Source organism: Thalassophryne amazonica, chromosome 3 (assembly GCF_902500255.1).
Source record: "Thalassophryne amazonica chromosome 3, fThaAma1.1, whole genome shotgun sequence".
Taxonomy (NCBI): Eukaryota; Metazoa; Chordata; class Actinopteri; order Batrachoidiformes; family Batrachoididae; genus Thalassophryne; species Thalassophryne amazonica.
In genome coordinates this window covers 51,586,853-51,609,349 of record NC_047105.1, presented here as the reverse complement: position 1 = coordinate 51,609,349, position 22,497 = coordinate 51,586,853, and the positions used below count along the sequence as shown (strand labels likewise).

General features: G+C 41.1%; 1 protein-coding gene across 2 annotated transcripts in view; it reads right to left on the bottom strand.

The window, feature by feature from the left end:
- foxj3 (forkhead box J3) overlaps positions 1-22,497 on the bottom strand; it is a 384,376-nt gene that overhangs the window by 56,794 nt on the left and 305,085 nt on the right. The window contains exons 3-4 of one of the 2 annotated variants that reach the window (XM_034166254.1): positions 18,261-18,335; positions 6,551-6,634 (exon numbers count right to left, since the gene is read on the bottom strand). In XM_034166254.1, coding sequence (XP_034022145.1) covers positions 6,551-6,634; positions 18,261-18,335 — 159 coding nt within the window. The remainder of the gene's footprint in view (positions 1-6,550; positions 6,635-18,260; positions 18,336-22,497) is intronic. The other variant, XM_034166255.1, reaches the window with a different exon arrangement.

The window sequence follows — 22,497 nt, the reverse complement described above, 5'->3', positions numbered from 1 at the left end:
AACCTTCCTTTTCTCTCAAAAATTCTTGAAAGGGTAGTTGTAAAACAGCTAACTGAACATCTGCAGAGGAATGGTCTATTTGAAGAGTTTCAGTCAGGGTTTAGAATTCATCATAGTACAGAAACAGCATTAGTGAAGGTTACAAAAGATCTTCTTGTGGCCTCAGACAGTGGACTCATCTCTGTGCTTGTTCTGTTAGACCTCAGTGCTGCTTTTGATACTGTTGACCGTAAAATTTTATTACAGAGATTAAAGCATGCCATAGGTATTAAAGGCACTGCGCTGCGGTGGTTTGAATCATATTTATCTAATAGATTACAATTTGTTCATGTAAATGGGGAATCTTCTTCACAGACTAAGGTTAATTATGGAGTTCCACAAGGTTCTGTGCTAGGACCAATTTTATTCACTTTATACATGCTTCCCTTAGGCAGTATTATTAGACAGCATTGCTTAAATGTTCATTGTTACGCAGATGATACCCAGCTTTATCTATCCATGAAGCCAGAGGACACACACCAATTAGCTAAACTGCAGGATTGTCTTACAGACATAAAGACATGGATGACCTCTAATTTCCTGCTTTTAAACTCAGATAAAACTGAAGTTATTGTTCTTGGCCCCACAAATCTTAGAAACATGGTGTCTAACCAGATCCTTACTCTGGACGGCATTACCCTGACCTCTAGTAATACTGTGAGAAATCTTGGAGTCATTTTTGATCAGGATATGTCATTCAATGCGCATATTAAACAAATATGTAGGACTGCTTTTTTGCATTTGCGCAATATCTCTAAAATTAGAAAGGTCTTGTCTCAGAGTGATGCTGAAAAACTAATTCATGCATTTATTTCCTCTAGGCTGGACTATTGTAATTCATTATTATCAGGTTGTCCTAAAAGTTCCCTGAAAAGCCTTCAGTTAATTCAAAATGCTGCAGCTAGAGTACTGACAGGGACTAGAAGGAGAGAGCATATCTCACCCATATTGGCCTCTCTTCATTGGCTTCCTGTTAATTCTAGAAAAGAATTTAAAATTCTTCTTCTTACTTATAAGGTTTTGAATAATCAGGTCCCATCTTATCTTAGGGACCTCATAGTACCATATCACCCCAATAGAGCGCTTCGCTCTCAGACTGCAGGCTTACTTGTAGTTCCTAGGGTTTGTAAGAGTAGAATGGGAGGCAGAGCCTTCAGCTTTCAGGCTCCTCTCCTCTGGAAACAGCTCCCAATTCGGATCAGGGAGACAGACACCCTCTCTACTTTTAAGATTAGGCTTAAAACTTTCCTTTTTGCTAAAGCTTAGAGTTAGGGCTGGATCAGGTGACCCTGAACCATCCCTTAGTTATGCTGCTATAGACTTAGACTGCTGGGGGGGTTCCCATGATGCACTGAGCGTTTCTTTCTCTTTTTGCTCTGTATGCACCACTCTGCATTTAATCATTAGTGATTGATCTCTGCTCCCCTCCACAGCATGTCTTTTTCCTGGTTCTCTCCCTCAGCCCCAACCAGTCCCAGCAGAAGACTGCCCCTCCCTGAGCCTGGTTCTGCTGGAGGTTTCTTCCTGTTAAAAGGGAGTTTTTCCTTCCCACTGTCGCCAAGTGCTTGCTCACAGGGGGTCGTTTTGACCGTTGGGGTTTTTCCGTAATTACTGTATGGCTTTGCCTTACAATATAAAGCGCCTTGGGGCAACTGTTTGTTGTGATTTGGCGCTATATAAATAAAATTGATTTGATTTGATACATAGACACACACACACACACATATATATATATATATATATATATATATATATACATACATATACACACACACACATACACATATACATACATACACATATAGTTGTTGTAATAATTGTTGTATGGCCTTGCCTTACAATATAAGGCGCCTTGGGGCAACTGTTTGTTGTGATTTGGCGCTATATAAAAAAATTGATTGATTGATTGATATACGAGGTATCTTATAAAACTAACCGGCAGTTTTATAAAAAAAATATATATATATATGGATTTGAATGACATGCGATTACACCAATCATGTTTGAACCCACGTGTGCACGCATGAGTTTTTCCACGCGTGTCGGTGACGTCATTTCCCTGTGGGCAGGCTTTGAGTGAACACTGGTCCCACCTCTCGGCTGAATTCCTTTGTTAGAGACGCAGCTCGAGACGGCACGCGTTGCTTTATCAAACTTTTTTCCGGACCTGTGAGGGATATCCGAGTGGACACTATTCGAGAAATTCAGCTGGTTTTCGGTGAAACGTTTAAGGGCTGATGAGAGATTATGGGGTGTTTCTGTCATTTTGAGGACTTCCCACGGAGCGGGACGTCGGGCAGCGCTTCCAGGCGACGTCGTCTGCCTGTTTCGACCTGAAAACATCCTAATTTAAGGCTCTGTTGACCCAGGACGTCGTGAGAGAACAGAGAAGATTCAGAAGAGGCCGGCATGAGGAGTTTATGCGGACATTCCACTGTTAAAGGTCATTTTGTAATGAAAGAACGTGCGCGCAAATTCGCTGAGTCGTTTCCGTGACGACGACGCAAATCTGAGTGCGCCGCGACAGGAAAAACACCTCCGTGTTGAAAACCATTTGTAAAATTTTGGCGGCTTTTGATGGCTTTCAACAAGTGAGAAACTGAGAAATTGTTTAACAGCTGGGCATGTTCCAACTTGCCCGTTAAGTTTTCCAATGGAGGTGTTTTTCCTGTCGCGACCCCCCGCGGTCGGGTCCGGCCCGACATGCGACTCTGCCTGCACGTTCTTTCATTACAAAATGACCTTTAACAGTGGAATGTCCGCATAAACTCCTCATGCCGACTTCTTCTGAAAGTTCTCTGTTCTCTGACGACTTACTGGGTGAACAGAGCCTGAAATGTGGAAGTTTTCAACTTGAAACAGCGAGATGACGCTGTCTCAGAGCGCAGATTGCCGTCAGGCGCCGTGGGCCGTCCTTAAAGCGACACTACCAGACCAAAATCTCTCATCAGCCGTTAAAATTTTCACCGAAAACCAGCTGAATTTATCGAATGGTGTCCACTCAGTTGTGCCTTACAGTTTTTGAAAAAATTTTTATCAAACAAAGCAGCAGTCTCTGAGCCATTCCTAAACAATGAAAAAAAAAAATCGACGAGAGGGTGGACGACTCCTCACTCAAAGACTGCCCACAAGCGAATGACGTAACCGACAGGCATGAAAAAACTCTTGCATGCCCACGAGGTTTCAAGCATGTCTGATGTAATCACACGTGATTCAAATCCATATGGTTTTTGAAAAAAATAGTAAGGTCGGATACTTTTCTAATAGACCTTGTATACACACACACATATACACGTATACACACGCACACATATATATATATACACGTATACACACGCACACATATATATATATACACGTATACACACGCACACATATATATATATACATGTATACACACGCACACATATATATATATATACACGTATACACACGCACACATATATATATATACACGTATACACACGCACACATATATATATACACGTATACACACGTATACACATATATATATATATATATATATATATACACACGTATACACACGCACACATATACACTGAACAAAAATATAAACGCAACACTTTTGGTTTTGCTCCCATTTTGTATGAGATGAACTCAAAGATCTAAAACTTTTTCCACATACACAATATCACCATTTCCCTCAAATATTGTTCATAAACCAGCCTAAATCTGTGATAGTGAGTACTTCTCCTTTGCTGAGAAAATCCATCCCACCTCACAGGTGTGCCATATCAAGATGCTGATTAGACACCATGATTAGTGCACAGGTGTGCCTTAGACTGCCCACAATAAAAGGCCACTCTGAAAGGTGCAGTTTTATCACACAGCACAATGTCACAGATGTTGCAAGATTTGAGGGAGCGTACAATTGGCATGCTGACAGCAGGAATGTCAACCAGAGCTGTTGCTCGTGTATTGAATGTTCATTTCTCTACCATAAGCCGTCTCCAAAGGCGTTTCAGAGAATTTGGCAGTACATCCAACCAGCCTCACAACCGCAGACCACGTGTAACCACACCAGCCCAGGACCTCCACATCCAGCATGTTCACCTCCAAGATCGTCTGAGACCAGCCACTCGGACAGCTGCTGAAACAATCGGTTTGCATAACCAAAGAATTTCTGCACAAACTGTCAGAAACCGTCTCAGGGAAGCTCATCTGCATGCTCGTCGTCCTCATCGGGGTCTCGACCTGACTCCAGTTCGTCGTCGTAACCGACTTGAGTGGGCAAATGCTCACATTCGCTGGCGTTTGGCACGTTGGAGAGGTGTTCTCTTCATGGATGAATCCCGGTTCACACTGTCCAGGGCAGATGGCAGACAGCGTGTGTGGCGTCGTGTGGGTGAGCGGTTTTCTGATGTCAATGTTGTGGATCGAGTGGCCCATGGTGGCGGTGGGGTTATGGTATGGGCAGGCGTCTGTTATGGATGAAGAACACAGGTGCATTTTATTGATGGCATTTTGAATGCACAGAGATACCGTGACGAGATCCTGAGGCCCATTGTTGTGCTATACATCCAAGAACATCACCTCATGTTGCAGCAGGATAATGCACGGCCCCATGTTGCAAGGATCTGTACACAATTTTTGGAAGCTGAAAATGTCCCAGTTCTTGCATGGCCGGCATACTCACCGGACATGTCACCCATTGAGCATGTTTGGGATGCTCTGGACTGGCGTATACGACAGCATGTACCAGTTCCTGCCAATATCCAGCAACTTCGCACAGCCATTGAAGAGGAGTGGACCAACATTCCACAGGCCACAATTGACAACCTGATCAACTCTATGCGAAGGAGATGTGTTGCACTGCATGAGGCAAATGGTGGTCACACCAGATACTGACTGGTATCCCCCCCAATAAAACAAAACTGCACCTTTCAGAGTGGCCTTTTATTGTGGACAGTCTAAGGCACACCTGTGCACCAATCATGGTGTCTAATCAGCATCTTGGTATGGCACACCTGTGAGGTGGGATGGATTATCTCAGCAAAGGAGAAGTGCTCACTATCACAGATTTAGACTGGTTTGTGAACAATATTTGAGGGAAATGGTGATATTGTGTATGTGGAAAAAGTTTTAGATCTTTGAGTTCATCTCATACAAAATGGGAGCAAAACCAAAAGTGTTGCGTTTATATTTTTGTTGAATGTATATATATATATACACGTATACACACACACACACACACACACACACACACACACACACACACACACACACACACACACACACACACACACACACACACACACACACACACACACACATATATATATATATATACACAAGGGCTGTCAAAGTATAGGTCCTTTTAATTTTTTTCAAGAACTATATGGATTTCATTCATATGTTTTTACGTCAAACATGCTTGAACCCTCGTGCGCATACGTGAGTTTTTCCACACCTGTCGGTGACGTCATTCGCCTGTGAGCACTCCTTGTGGGAGGAGTCATCCATCCCCTCGTCGGAATTCCTTTGTCTGAGAAGTTGCTGAGAGACTGGCGCTTTGTTTGATCAAAATTTTTTCTAAACCTGTGAGACACATCGAAGTGGACATGGTTCGAAAAATTAAGATGGTTTTCTGTGAAAATTTTAACGGCTGATGAGAGATTTTGAGGTGATACTGTCGCTTTAAGGACTTACCACGGTGCGAGACGTCGCGCAGCGGTCCCAGGTGCCGTCGTCAGCCTGTTTCAAGCTGAAAACCTCCACATTTCAGGCTCTATTGATCCAGGACGTCGTGAGAGAACAGAGAAGTTTCAGAAGAAGTCGGTTTAGCATTTTATCCGGATATTCCACTGTTAAAGGAGATTTTTTTAATGAAAGACGTGCGGACGGGTCCGCGCATCGGGACGCAGCCGGCGCGGTGCGGCGGCACAGGAAAAACACCTCCGTGTTGATAACCATTTGTAAAATCCAGGCGGCTATGATGGCTTTCAGTGGAGTGAGTATATGAGAAATTGTTTAACAGCTCGACATGTTCCAACTTGTCCTTAAGGCTTCCAACGGAGGTGTTTTTCCTGTGGCGGAGCGTCGCAGCGGCTGCGAGCCGACGCTGCAATCTGTCCGCACGTCTTTCATTAAAAAAATCTCCTTTAACAGTGGAATATCCGGATAAAATGCTGAAACCGACTTCTTCTGAAACTTCTCTGTTCTATCACGAAGTACTGGATCAATAGAGCCTGAAATGCAAATGTTCTAAATGTTTTAGAAGCATTCATCGCATCAGAATCAATCATATGCTGTTCACAACAAAAAAAATTGATCTCATTTACTTGACTCTTTGTTGTTTGCTTAATTTGGGAGGAGGGCGGAGAACACTAGAATATTGGATTTTGGAAATATTGGAAAAGTTATATAACTTTTCTTCATCCAATATTTCTCTATGTTGGACTCCTTACCATCCATTATTTGTATAATGTGTGTGTGTATATATATATATATATATATATATATGGAGCAACAGATTCTCCCTTAGACTCACCCGCTCTCCAGACCGTGGCCTCTTTTTTGGCCGTGTCGGCAAGGCATCCTCCTTTGGGTTGGTGTCAATCGCCCAGTAAGAGCCCTGCAGTCAGAACAAAGACGTGAGCTGACAAAATACAGCTTTCTCGTGCGACTTCCCTGACCTGATTGCACTGATCTGAGACATTTCCTCTGACATGACAGTAACACAAGCACATCAGTCTTAAATGCAAAGTTCAGAAGAAGCGCGCTGAAAGATTTCACAAACAGGTCTCTTGTCACTTCTTCAGAGTGCACTTGTGCTTAACCCTGTAGCTGCATCAGTGTGGAAAGTGTAGAAACATATGTAAATTAAGCAATAAGCTTAGATGGTCCCAAATGAAGCCTACCCGGAACAAGAAAAAGTTGCAGTTCCTTGAATGGCCACTTGAGGCTGACTCCAAAAGTTAGCAGATTCCCATAAGAGTTCATGTTAAAATATGAAACTTGAGAGAAAAACAAAAAGCATGTTTACAGCCTGGTACTAGGTTTGGTCTTTATAGCTAGTTTTCCCCTCCATGACAACTGTACAGGGAGCCAATCTTTTTCCAAACTTCTTAGTTTAAGATGTCTTAAACCATAAAGTTAGGCATAATTAAGGGCATGCCCACTGAGTGACAGCTAGTGTACTGTGAGCTGTGTTCATTGTGTCGCTGGTTCGGAGGCTGTTGGGCTGTGGCTACTAGCTGTTGTAGGAGACTGTGTCTGTTGTTTTGAGCATTTCATTACAAATATCCGTAACAATATCCACCTTGTTGTGTGTGGTCACTTCTAATGTATAATCCAAGACATCTGTGCGCTGTTACTTCGGTCAAGTGAAATTATCATGTGATTTAATTTTGGATATTAACAGTGTTAAAACTTTTAACGGTTTAGCACTTTTAGTGGCAATCGGTAGCTTTAATAGACTGTAAATATACAGTAGCTTGATATGTTAAGTCCAGATAATTCACGATTACCGAGAAAATAAGGGGTCATGATTTTTAATGCCCACACCAAAGCAAACAGGAGAACCACTGGTCAGTCCTCAAAAATATGATTTAATAAACACACAAGCAGAGGTTAGCCTGTTAACTTAAGTTGTTGGTAACTCAAAGATTGAGGGGACGGGGTGCAGGGTTTGTCCAGTATATATACAGTCTATGATGACAAGTTGGTGGCAAAAACTTTTTTTTAACAGCCACATCTGAATTACAACTGATTTATCTATAAATTTTTCCTGTCCATGTTTTTTTTTTTTTGTCGTAAATGCTCCAGCAGTATAATGTTGTAGTTAAAGTTTATTTTGGTCGTCAGCAAAGAAACATGAGAAAATAATCTAAAACTAAATATACTTTACAAAACTCAATGCCTACATGATGATGTTTTGTAGAGCCACCTGTTTTGCTGCAATAATGATGCCAAGCTCTTAACTTGATATCTGTTATCTCTATTCGTACCCCATGCAGGAGTCATTCTTGTGCATTGTTTTTGGTAGATTTTCTTCAGGTTGTTTGAATCACTTCTGACTGAGATTCAATGGCAGCACTAATGGGAGCAGGCTCTCCCCTGGAGTCTGCTCTGTCTATTCTTCCAATAACATTAACAATGTGCTCAACTGCAGTAGATGAAAGGTATCCATGCAGCACCACCACCACCACCAACCTTAACTTTATGTCTGGCATATACAGAAACATGGAGTGTAGGCGTAATCCTAACCCAAACCATGTTTCAATCTGCACCATACCATATTACATATTAATGTGCTGAGGTTAAATAATGTTTTCATTTTTTCCGTTATCAATTTGCTGACCAATAATTACGACTTTGAAAATGCACCACTGCAGAGTTAATTAAAAAAAAATTGACAGGAAAAATATTGGGAAGCATCACTTGTAATCAGACACACTGACGATCATCAGAGGTGGTTTCTGCCAACCAGCCCCATGATTGATCAATTCATAGAGAACTGTTGGCATTAATCACAGAAAATGCCCCCATTTTTAATCATGATTTAGGAATATAACATAAATAATGAAGGTTTTTTTTATTATTTCAAAATGCGAATCCACATCAGAACCAGAGAGAAAAAGGATGGAGCAAATTAAGACTTTATCGCTTATGTAAAATTCAGATGTCATCCAGAGTAATAAAGTGAGTCACCAATCACATTATGCTCTTCACACCTGTGAGAGTGAGGTGATGATAATAAATTCATAATTGACAAGCTGCATCTGCTTTCTTTCTTATAGTCAACATTCTGCCCTATTAGCCCAATCCTATTTTTGAGGTGGGAGCTTGGAGGTTTGTACAATGCATGGGTGGGCGTTGTTACTTAAAAAAAAAAAAAACGAAAAAAAGAAGCAGCTCTGCTTTTCCTCTTCTGCAGTTTCTTTTCAATGAGAGGCCAGTGAGAGCAGCAGTTGGTGGTGAAATGCTAAGCCGCTCCTGAAGCTGTACTTCCTCAGCCTCAGGTAGAGTAAGTGTGCTACTGCCAAGGATGACGGTTCCTTAGCCTTAGCTCCGGGATCTAGGTAGTGCTTACCCTGCCGTGTTGCTTTCTTCTGAGGTCTGACCAAGGCTAATCAAAGTGAGAACAGCTGGGGCTGGCTTTGGGGCTGCAGCAAACAATTATACAATTTATCCATTTTTTGTCAATTGTGCTCTGATTCAAAGCCAATAGTAATACAGCCTGCATTTGTTAAGAATGAGACTTCTTTTTAATCGAAATGCTAAACAATTTCAAAATATATTTTTAATATGCCACATGACCCCTGATAAAATGTAAATTCTCCATAGAAAGTGAGATCAGGACCTCTAAAATTACTTCCTTACCAAAGCAAATAAGAGCAATCAGAGTTCAGACGTCCAAAATCACCTCCAAAATTCAGTGGGGTCTTCCATGCCCTAATATCCATCTGTGGTGCAAATTTAGTGACAATCTGTCAAGCAATTTTGACATAATTCTTCAAAACCTATATAAAGTGAAATCTTGATCCAGAATCCATATCTGGATTCACCAAATTATCACCAAAATTTAGTGGAGGCTTCCATGTCTTAATATCTATCTGTGGTGCAAATTTGGTGAGAATCCGTGAAGTAGTTTTGACGTGATCCTTAAAAGCCTATATAAAGGGAAATATTGATCCAGAATTCAGATCTGGATCCAAATTACCTCCAAAATTAAGTGGTCTTCCATGCACTAATATCTATCTGTGGTGCAAATTTGGTGACAATCTGTGAAGTATAGGAATGGGTATTGATAAGATTTTATTTTACCATTATCGATTCCGCTTATTGATCCAATACCTTATCGATTTCCTTATCGATACCTCTTCTGAATTTTCTGTGCACTAAAAGTAGGCTTTACAGGTTTTCTATGTCAACAACATTTTATTGAGACTTAAAGTAAATAAATATGAAACTGGTCACTGGATCCTTAAACTCTGGACATAATAAACTCTACATGGTGGATCCTTGATCTCTGGACATGAATAGAAATCAACAAAATCTGTAGTTTTGTCAAAAGCATTACCTTTCAGACATTATTGGCATGAATGTCTTTCCATACATCAGAGCTGAGCTCTTGCAGCTGGCTGTGCTGCATGTCAGGATGTAATTCATAAAGAACACAGGACGTCTCATTTTGGGAGGAAAAAAACGTTTTAGTCGACCGTAGTTTATTGTCTGTATTACAGCGTTTGGAAAGAGGTGTAATTTATTTTAAGAGGCAATTCATTTTGAAGTTATTAATTCTGACAGGACTCTGTCTCGGCAGAGAGCGGCGCAGCGTTTGGAGCTATGCCAACGGAACAGAGGACAAGTCTCGTTTCTTGATTGCAACAAGACAAGAGTCCCAGTTAGTGACTTTAATCCACACAAAAGTGACTCACAATTAACATATTTTAATGGCTTTGAGAAGGGTTAAGAAGCGGACTTGCCACTTCTGAAGAGCAACAAATCAAAGAACGTCTCCACTCCACACGGAGGCAAAACTGAGTAATTTTAACATTTTTTATTTCTTTGTGGATCATGGGATAATTTCATTGTGCAGACAGAATCCACTGATGCTTGTGGTAACCGAGACTTTAATGATTGAGGCACTGTGATTCTTTCAATGTGTGGCGCAGAGTGAGGCCCGGTGGAGGGAGAGAAGACTCCGCTCACAGCAGAGATCCAAGCCAGCAACCACAGACAGCCAACCAATGGATTACACCTGTAGGAGACTGGGCCAGTCACACCAGATGTTGCAAATCAACAACCAGATGAAGAATCTCTGGTGCAGAAACCATGATCTGATGGAGCAACTGTGGCACAAAATGCCAGTGTCACAAAGAGACTTTTCTTCACCACGACAAGGAATTAAAGTATTTTCAGATGTCGTTTTCGAAAATCAGGCTTTATGTGGATATGTTTTCGTCAGACTGTGATGATGAATCTCACTGAAACAAACAGGCAAGATTAAGCCTTTATATTTACTCTGTGTGCACATGGTTTAATATCTGAAATGCTCTGTTTGCATGAGGACTGCAGCATTCAGCCAATAGAAAGCATGCTGGAAAGTATTTAATGGATGCATTTCGACGTATGAGTAAATTACAAGAGACGTGTCAACAATCGCATAACTTACCTACAACTTATGTCCCGCATATGTGGGAGATATGAGTTACACCCTGGCATGTGTTGAAAATATTCAGCATGCCCAAATTTTTCGAAGTGCTTGGCATATTACAATGCATATCAGTGTGGTGCAATGTGCTTCAGCGTGCTCTTAATTTACACAAAACATAACATATTAAGACATATACCAGCGTATGCCAGTGTTTTTTAATACAGTTTCCATATGCTGGCTAAATTGTCAAGGTGTGACAGGGCCTTTAAATTTTGGAGGCATTCTGGATCAAGATTTCACTCGTCTTCCATGGCCAAATATCCATCTGTGGTGAAAATTTCATCAAAATGTGTGCAGTAGTTTTGAAGTAATCTGCTAATAGATAGACAGACAACTAAATAAACACTGATGATTTTATTATATCCTTGGCAGACATAATAATTGATATTTCTCTAAGAACTTTTCTGAAAAATAAGAGAGCCCATAGAATGAAGTGTATTTTAAGATGTTTACAGTAAGTGCTGCAAACACAATAGCCTGTGCTTGTTAAATGGTACAATTCTGTTATTTTCACAGCCCAGATACACTACTGTTAATATGAAAAGCAAAGAAGGGTTGGCCTGTATTTGTCAGGGGATTATAATTATAAGTTTTAATATTTGCAAAGTTTGGGGGTCAATTAACATTTTCCTTAGAGGAAAGAATAACTCACAGTACAATAAGCCAAAGATGAACCAACATCTCATAATGATGTAAGCATCATTAAAGTGCAGCAAAAATCTTATTATATTTCCCATGATCTCTGCAAGAGACTTCAGTGAACATCAACATGTAAAGGTTGAGACACAGTATTTAAACGTTCTCTGTGTTAAGGTACAGGGGTTAAATGTTTCAAACATTAGGACGTGCAGAAGCAGGGTGGTTTCTCTTTTAATTAGCAGGAAAATGCTTCAAGTTAACACCACTGGGAAAGAAGTTTCTGTATTTCCCAACATCCACCCCTAGAGACTTGGCAGGAAAAAGAATTCATATTAAGTCATTAAATTATTCATAAATATACTGTGGCAACGCCAAGTGAATTGTGTCCACGGAGTCTGGGGCAACAATGCAGCCAAGCCACATTATTCATTATTCTCTGCAGTGTTTCTGTGTAGGCTCTCAGTTGTCCAGGTGGTTTCCATAGTAGAGAAGCTTGAATCTTCGACTGGACTGGGTTGCTTGACGTGAGGACGTTTCGCTTCAAATCACAGAAGCTTCCTCAGCTAAAATTCTTGCTCTGGTAGTCTGACTTCTGTCTTGACTCTTGTAGAGAAGAATAAACCAGAAGCCAACAAGAGCTGGAGTTTTTAACCTAACCAGACCCCTCCTACAGAGAGGCCGACTGCTATAGGCTAGTGACTAAACAATAGCTCTAATTAGCACCTATTGTGCGCTAGTTAGCACTCTCCTAATGATGGGATGGAAGCCTCCCCTGATGGCTCCCTTGATGACTCTCCTGATGACGTGAATGACTCATTACCATGAACAAAAGACTGAAACTGCTTTGACCTGAGTACCCCATTGTAAACAGGGGACAAAGCGTGTCTGAGACCCGCCCCCCGGTTGAGGCTGGGTTTCAACTGTTTTACAAAGAATGCTTCCTTGACACCTCTCTCAAACCATTTCTTCTCTCTGGCTAAGATTTTAACTTCCCTGTCCTCAAACGTGTGGTTAGTGTCTTTCAGGTGGAGATGAACTGCAGACTGAGGTCCACTGGCGACCTCTCTGCGGTGCTGGTATAGACTCTTGTTTAAAGGTTGCTTAGTCTCATCTATGTAGTGTTCATTACAGTTTTCCTGACATCTGATGTAATACACTACATTGCTCTGTTTGTAACTAGGGATCCTGTCCTTAGGGTGAACTAATTTCTGTCTTAAGGTGTTAACCAGTTTAAAGTAAACTGGGATTTTGTGCTGTCTGAAGATCCTGTGTAGTTTTTCCCCTACTCCTGCTAAATAAGGGAGAGACACTCCTCTTCTTCTTGTCTCTGTCTCCTGTCTATCTGGTCTGTTTGTTTTCTGGGACTTCTGCACTTTGTCCAGGGGCCATCGTGGGTACCCACATACTGTGAGGGCTTTCCGTGCAAGTTGTTGTTCTTTAGCCCTTCCCTCTGCAGTTGTGGGCACCTGTATGGCTCTGTGTTGAAGAGTCCTGATCACCCCGAGCTTGTGTTCAAGGGGGTGGTTTGAGCCAAAGAGCAGATATTGGTCAGTGTGAGTGGGTTTTCTGTAAACCTCTGTCTGGAGCTGCCTGTTCTCTCCAATCGTAACATCACAGTCCAAGAAGGCTAAATGGTTGTTTCTGGCATCCTCACGTGTGAACTTGATATTGGAATCCACCGAATTGATGTGTTCTGTAAAGTCCTCGACCTCCTGTTGCTTGATTTTAACCCATGTGTCATCGACATATCTGAACCAGTGACTGGGAGAGATGCCCGTGAACAACGTCAAGGCTGTCTTCTCCACTCGCTCCATGTACAGATTGGCCACAATGGGGGATACGTGGAGACCACCATGTGGAGAACAGACCACCATGTGGAGAACACACAAGATTTTGTGAACAAGATCAAGGACCTGCAGCTGGTCCTTGATCAAGGACCTGTAGCTGGAGGCAGATGAAACTATGGTGTCATTTGATGTGACTTCATTGTTCACCTGCATCCCCACCGCTGAGGCCATCTCAGCTATGAGGCAGAGACTGCTGGAGGATGCGTCTCTACCTGAAAGGACCAAACTCACACCAGACCACATCTGCCAACTCTTGGAGATCTGTCTTAACACCACATATTTCCTGTTTAGGGGGAATTACTACAGGCAGATCCATGGTTGTGCGATGGGGTCTCCGGTATCCCCCATTGTGGCCAATCTGTACATGGAGCGAGTGGAGAAGACAGCCTTGACGTCATTCACGGGCATCTCTCCCAGTCACTGGTTCAGATATGTCGATGACACATGGGTTAAAATCAAGCAACAGGAGGTCGAGGACTTTACAGAACACATCAATTCGGTGGATTCCAATATCAAGTTCACACGTGAGGATGCCAGAAACAACCATTTAGCCTTCTTGGACTGTGATGTTATGATTGGAGAGAACAGGCAGCTCCAGACAGAGGTTTACAGAAAACCCACTCACACTGACCAATATCTGCTCTTTGGCTCAAACCACCCCCTTGAACACAAGCTCGGGGTGATCAGGACTCTTCAACACAGAGCCCTACAGGTGCCCACAACTGCAGAGGGAAGGGCTAAAGAACAACAACTTGTACGGAAAGCACTCACAGTATGTGGGTACCCACGATGGTCCCTGGACAAAGTGCAGAAGTCCCAGAAAACAAACAGACCAGATAGACAGGAGACGGACACAAGAAGAAGAGGAGTGTCTCTCCCTTATTTAGCAGGAGTAGGGGAAAAACTACAGAGGATCTTCAGACAGCACAAAATCCCAGTTTACTTTAAACCGGTTAACACCTTGAGACAGAAATTAGTTCACCCTAAGGACAGGATCCCTAGTTACAAACAGAGCAATGTAGTGTATTATATCAGATGTCAGGATGTCAACTGTAATGAACACTACATAGGTGAGACTAAGCAACCTTTAAACAAGAGGCTATACCAGCACCGTAGAGAGGTCGCCAGTGGACCTCAGTCTGCAGTTCATCTCCACCTGAAAGACACTAACCACACGTTTGAGGACAAGGAAGTTAAAATCTTAGCCAGAGAGAAGAAATGGTTTGAGAGAGGTGTCAAGGAAGCATTCTTTGTAAAACAGTTGAAACCCAGCCTCAACCGGGGGGCGGGTCTCAGATACGCTCTGTCCCCTGTTTACAATGGGGTACTCAGGTCAAAGCAGTTTCAGTCTTTTGTTCATGGTAATGAGTCATTCACGTCATCAGGAGAGTCGTCAAGGGAGCCATCAGGGGAGGCTTCCATCCCAACATTAGGAGAGTGCTAACTAGCGCACAATAGGTGCTAATTAGAGCTATTGTTTAGTCACTAGCCTATAGCAGTCGGCCTCTCTGTAGGAGGGGTCTGGTTAGGTTAAAAACTCCAGCTTTTGTTGGCTTCTGGTTTATTCTTCTCTACAAGAGTCAAGACAGAAGTCAGACTACCAGAGCAAGAATTTTAGCTGAGGAAGCTTCTGTGATTTGAAGCGAAACGTCCTCACGTCAAGCAACCCAGTCCAGTCGAAGATTCAAGCTTCTCTATTATTCTCTGCAGTCATAAAACAAAGGCTGCTGTAAAGATAAAAATACCTTGACAGTAAAATATACTCTACCTGCTTTCATACCATAAGTGACGCAGCTAATTTTCATACTTGACATAAACTGTGTCATGCAGTTCCCCATTTTGGTGTAAATATATTTTGGACAAACAAGTAGGCCGTTTATCATGGCAACTCCAGGCTGAGACATAAGACCAGCAAGAATAAAGATTAATAATGGCACCATTTGCTGACTGCATTTTTACCTCTGAGGTATAGATGTGTTTACATGTATAATACCAACTGTCATCTCTTACACCATCTGACAGAGAAAGAGTGAGAGCAACATGACTCTCCTATCTCATCCTACCAGCAGTTCTCATATTCCTGCCACATTACAATATTGATGCAACATATCAAGAGCGGCTAGTGCCTCTTTGAAGTTGTCTTCAGGGGGTAAGGCAGTGAGGAAAATTCCAAATTAAACATTAAGGATGCGTGCATGTTGGCCATGCATTTGGAATGGGATCTATACAGCAATAGATTATTTTGTATTTAGTGGAGCAGCTCCCTAAAGTGTCAATATCAGAGGATTACAGCAAAACATGAAATTAGTATTCAGTCCCCATCCCCTACACAGCTAGGCACTGTCCTTCATGCATGTGTGTGTGTGTGTGTAATTATTTGTGAGATTCGCCAAGCTTATGCATGGTATGCTCCAAAAGCATGTTGGAGGGAATCTGGGTTAGGCTACATATGGTGATACCTGAAACTCCAGACTGAAAGGCTCCTACTACATCAACTACAGCGGAGCTGCAGATTCTACTTAATAGGTTGATGTCACAAGAGATTATGAAGTAAATCAGTCTGAATAAGAAACTGTATGTGGTCCTGCGGAGATTCAAATGTCAAATTAACATGCTGAGCCAAACATCAGCATACAAAATAACAGTGAGAACTGAACAGACACAAGAGTGCAACAGCGGTCCAGTTATTCCTGAGGAGCAAGACAGTGGCAAAGATAGTGAACCAGACTTGCGACTGGAGGTTCGCTTTTTCCATCCCCAGACTGTAAATGTGGATATGGACAGTGAATGAGCAGTACTTGTACCACACATACTACTGCCGCTGAGGTGCCCTTGGGTTAAAAAAAAAACCCCCCAGATTGAAGGTTCAGTGGGCTGCTACAAATGTGAATGTGTCAGTATGAATATCAAACCTATGCTGCCTATGACATCCCCAAAAGGAAATATGGTCTGTCCTGGCTCAAAAGGTGTCAAAAGCTTTATCATACATTACGAGTATGGGGCACATTTGAAGTGTCTGAATCCTGGCAGCTCTACCAAAGACAACATGATACACATCAAATACTGTTGTTGTGAATTATTGCAACTGCTGCATTAAAGTGGATATGACACCTAGAAAATTAGGTCAAACTGATATAAATATCTAAATATACATACAGTATAGTAAGTTGAAAGTGGTTTTAATCATTATCACTGAGAAATAAAGTTTGTACAGCTTCTCAAAAGTGTGTCTCTTGGAAAGCGCGTTCCATCAGTGGTCACGTGATGCCGTGACATCACAGCGTGTAGAGTCCCGTCTTTGTCTGTTCGATTAACAACAGGAACAGATGGACCTCAGCATGGACAGTGACGAGATCGAGAACTTTTCTAACTCTTCAAGTGTGCATTGTTTCTGTGAAGAAATCGAGACTGACTCGGATCCTGAGGATGTCGCAGCAGTGATTAGACCCTATAGATTGGAGCCGTATCTTTCGGACGAACATTCAAACCAGGAGCATTCTGGAAAATAATGCCGGCGGAGCTTATGGCAGAGCTGAAGCAGAGGCAAGAGACGTGCCAATTCCAATGGATTTTGAAAGACTGCAGAATACGGAATGGTAGGGGAGGCTTTGATTTTTGTTGCTGCTGTTTATAACACTATAATTATAGCATTTTCGATTCAAGTGTCTGTTTACTGCCTTTGTTATTGTTCCTGAGCCGCGATAGTGTAGCTACTACTTGCGGACCACCATCATTAACTTCAGGTTTTTGCCGTTTTCGAGTGCCTGGCATTGCATTCATCCGTGTTTAGTTACGTTATTTTCACGAAAGAATAGGAAATAAACGGCGAAAGTTTCGAAAAAGATGGCCGAAAACAACAATAAACATGCCACCGCTGTTTACTCCGTATTGCACTGATATTTTTACTAGTTCCTTGACAATTTCAAGATTATTGTGAACATATTATTTGGGATTGACATTTTAGGTGGTCCTGTGAGCGGTGCGAGAACATGGAGACAGTAGAGGAAAGTGTCTGCTGTCGGGAGCAAATGCGAGTGGAGCGAGCTGCAGCCTGACATTTTGTGCATTGCACAACACTGCAGCTTTTGATCAATCTGCCTGGACTTGAAAAGGCTAAAACCTTTTGCCCTTGTGTTTGTGCAATATGCTGCGACACACTGGTCAGGCATATCGAAAAACAAGTCCCTGAGAGCTGTGTTTAATCAAAGTTTCTGCGGCTAAAAAAAGTGTAAACAACAGCCGCCAAGTGCGCAAGCCAATACAGTCCACACGCACGTTTGGTGCTCAGCGGGAAGGTGGTCACGGGGCGTGCACATTTTTCAGTGGCGGGACGTTCAAATGTTGTATATAACGGGAGAACTGGCGTCCATCTTCCCATAATGCTTAGGTTGACCGAATTACATAACCTTTGTTACATGTAATAAGACTATGTTGTCTTTAAGTGTCATATCCACATTAAACCCACAGTTAACTATTAACCAACTATTTTTAGTTGTTAATACATCGAAGTATTTTGCTTTTATGATTATGTTAGGAATTGGAAATAGTCTCACCTTCCCTGGGTCATCTTTGGAGCGAGGCACTTTGAGAAAACACTTGTTCAGTGACAGATTGTGCCGTATTGAATTCTGTGAAGGCAAAACAGAAGAAAGTGCAAAAGTGAGTGAAGGCACTAAATACTGTTGGGGTTAGGAATTAGACATTTTGTGAGTAAAACAATGAAAATATGGTTTGAGACATTTTTTTATACCTGTCAAAACTGTATTTTAATCCACATAAAAGCATCATGGAGAGATCATACTGAATGGTAAGTTGCAAAAGAATACTTTCTATTGGCTTTATCTACAGAAATTACAGTGATCCTTTGACCTGGTTTACCACCACAGAGCAGCATGTTCTTTGTTAAGCAGGAAATGTTTTGACAACTTAAAAACATGATTTTAAGTTCATGGCTATGGTGATGGGTACATTGCTGTAGACAGGAGGCTGTAGTAATGGAACTGATGTCACTGAGCCCACACTTAATAGCCACGTGGGTTCACCTGCACAAAGTTCAATCTCCACAGTTCATTCACAGAGTCTGAAGTATAACGGTATAATCCATGAGCCAGAGGCCAAATTTAACTTAATCAGTACCACTTAAGGGGATGAAAGGACATTTACAATCCAAACTCAACAGCCAACCCAAAACATGTATGGTGGCAGCTACGTAAGGTAGGGGCAATGAAGGATTACACAGGGATCAGCTATTAAAAATGCTCCAATCATATTGGAAACTATACCACATTATTTGTCAGATTACAGGGATTCCAAAAAGGCACAGTTTGGACTATCTATGACTGAATGATATGGAGTTATGGGGTAAAAACATAAAAACAAAAACAAACAAAAAAAAAAAACAAGAAACTAGCAAACAGAACTTTTATGTATTTTCTTTTTTAGGGCAAAGCACGGCTTTACAAAGATCTACCTATCAAAGATAAGTTATCCAAATCCTGTAGTTTATGAATATTCAGAGTCATTAGACAGAATTCTTGACATTCGTTGTTTGAATCTAGCTGCTGAAACCACCGTTCTGGAGGACACTCATTTGATTAATTTACCATTCTGTAAAATAGTCGATAAATTAATACGTAGTATAATAGTCTTTAGTTGCATCTCTATCAACAAGCACATGCTGATTGTTTAATTTCAACTCTATGTAGAGAGGCAAAGCAACAAAAACTGCCACTGTCCAACTACTGGACCTGACTGCATTTTAAACAGTTATTAGCCTATTTATGCACATAGCTTGAGAGTTTGGATTGTCAGTCAAAAAATTAGGAAGCCCCTCACTCCTAAACAATAAATCACAGTTACATGCCACACCTCTTCCCTAGACTATTGCAGTAATGTAACAACCAAATTGTAGAAACTCGTCGACTCTACTTGGGCATGGAAAACATCATTACTTGCGATCACAAAAAAGGCACAACAGCACAAAAATTGTTGGAATAAATCATTTAGGTTTAGTCACACTTTCAGAGAAGGACAGCCTGTTTCTGTGGTTAATGAATACATGAAATCCAGCCTACAATTGTGTCCAGATTTCATTCTACGCACACACAGAGGAGCTCAATCTGTGCACAAAAGTCACGAGTAAAGAAACTCTTAACAATATCCAACTAACTGTATTTTAGTTGCACAACATATCAAATTCTACAGGCGACAAAAATAGGAGCTGTAAGGAATCCCACACTGGGATGTCTGCTGATATCAAGCCTGATATTAATTAATGCTTCAGTGGGCTCCTGTGGGGACACAAAATAAATTATGTAGATCATTCTGAAAGTTGACTCATTGCAGTGTTACAAGCTACTCCACAAGGGTGAAGAGAGAGGTTTATTCAGCTGCTTGATTAGGGAAGTAAGGTGGGTTTAAGTAACCACAAGAGTTGGAGAGTGATGCTCCAGGCCTGGGTTAACCGGTCACAGAAATACTCCCAGAACCAGCTGGAGCTAGTCCAACAGCGCTAAGAGAAGCTAATGGATGCACATGTTTCTGCACTCAACTATACAGAGTGGTACTTGCATATGGCCATACTAATAAGCCATTAAATTTTGTAAGGAGTTTAACAGATCTGAGATATGTAGACAGAGAGAGCGAGAGAGAGAGAGAGAGGGAGCGCGAGAGAGAGAGAGCGACAACCCCCACCCACCCAACCATAAGTTGATAGCAAGAACACCTCCAAATGGATGATAATGATGGTGTTAGTGTAATGCTGTTAATCTCGCTGCTTAAATCACTCTGACATGCCCAAGCAATCCAGACTAGGCCTGCACAATATGTGGAAAATCTGCGATGTGCGAGATCACTGTTCAATAATGCGATGGCTAGGGATGGGTATTGATAAGGTTTTATCGATATCGATGCCATTATCGATTCTGCTTATCGATCCGATTCCTTATCGATACCTCGTGAATTCTGTACTAAAAGTAGGCTTTACAGGTTTTCTATGTATTTCCTTGAGTCTTAAAGTAAATAAATATGAGATTAGTCACTGTATCCTTGATCTCAGGACATAAATAAAAATAAACAAAACTGTGTTTCGCTTTGAAGTTATTAATTCAGACTGAATTCTATCGTTCTATCTTGACTTGTCAGAGAGCCGCGCAACGTTTGGAGCTGTGTGAACAGAACGGAGGATGATTCTCGTTTCTTTCTCGCAACGACACAGGAGTCCCAGTTAGTAACTTTAATCTGCACAAAAGTGAATCACAACTCATATTCAGGGATGAAAGTGGTGAAAAACAAAAAAAGCTGAAACCCAAAATTAAAAGTGAATCACAACTCATATTCAGGGATGAAAGTGGTGAAAAACAAAAAAAGCTGAAACCCAAAATTACCCCCCAACACCACCTGCACGAAAATGTTTGAATTCTAGAAGCTCTGAAATGCAATCTGGGACTATTCCAAACAATAAACTGCAGTGAGTGCAGCATCCATTTAGGTGAGAAAAAAAAATACAACTTTCCTTATTCGGATTCATTCCAGTAGTATTCTGCTCTTTCTAGCATGCAGCAGTTTTCTAGTTTGGCAGATAGTTCTGGAGGAAATCACTGAAGAAATTAACAAATTGAAAATATGGTTTGACCGAAACAAACTGTCATTAAACTTAAATAAGACAGGGATGAAATGGAGGTGTGAGAGTCACTAGGTGTTTACAGGAAACACTTCTGTATGTATTTATTTATTTATGTTCATTGTTAATTGCTATTATATATTTTCTGTTGTATTTCTATTCAGGTTATTTTTGTCTCTTTCTCTAAAATTGTATATAATAATCATTAGATTATTAATATATAAGAAAAAATAAATTTAATAATTTTATAATAATAATTTAAAAAATAATTTAATATTACAATTTGAAAACAAATACACCCGAACGTGATGACGGCTGCAATTGCTAAATACTAACTTTTAACATTGAAAATGCCATAGACATAATAATACTCACAGACATATACTCTTTAGGGTTTTAGTGGGGGAAAATTAAGCGAAAGAAAGAAAGAAATAAACGAAGCAATCGTCCGAAGCATTGCTTCAATCTGCGAACCACGCTTCGATTAGTTCAAGGTTCAAAGCAAAGCCGCGCTGCAGAAAAGTTGATTAAGGATCCGCTGCAGGGTCTGTAATCAATGTAGAGAAATGATCATTTTCCTGACAAACACCCGCCAAAACAACGGCCACTCTGAAGGACCGATAACAGAATCGTTAAACACAAAGCTTATTGATGTTGGTGGATCGAATCATTTCTTAACGATACCCGAAAGGAACCGGTTCTCGATACCCATCCCTAGCGATGACTATATGAACTGTGATAAATGAAGAAGCATTGATGAACCAACATAATTTTCGTCTCTTCTGTTTCCACAGACATACCACACTTTTACCATAAACACAAATGTTGAACTCCTACTGTCGTCCCACTCAACTCACTGCAAGAACATTGCATGTCAACACTTCAGGGTCAAATCATACCTCACATCATTGCATGTGCAAAGGAAATGATTATATTGATGATGATGACAACTCTGGATTTACTAGATCTAAGTAAAGAAATGACTAACTCCAAAGTAAAAAAAAAAAAAACATAGTTGGAATATTCATAGATTAAAAAAAGCATTTGATACAATAAATCACAGCATATTAATTAAAAAGCTGGAACGATATGGCATCGGGGGACAGTTTTAAAATGGGCCAAAAGCTATTTAAGCAGCGGGAGACAGTTTGTGAAGTTGGGTGACAGTT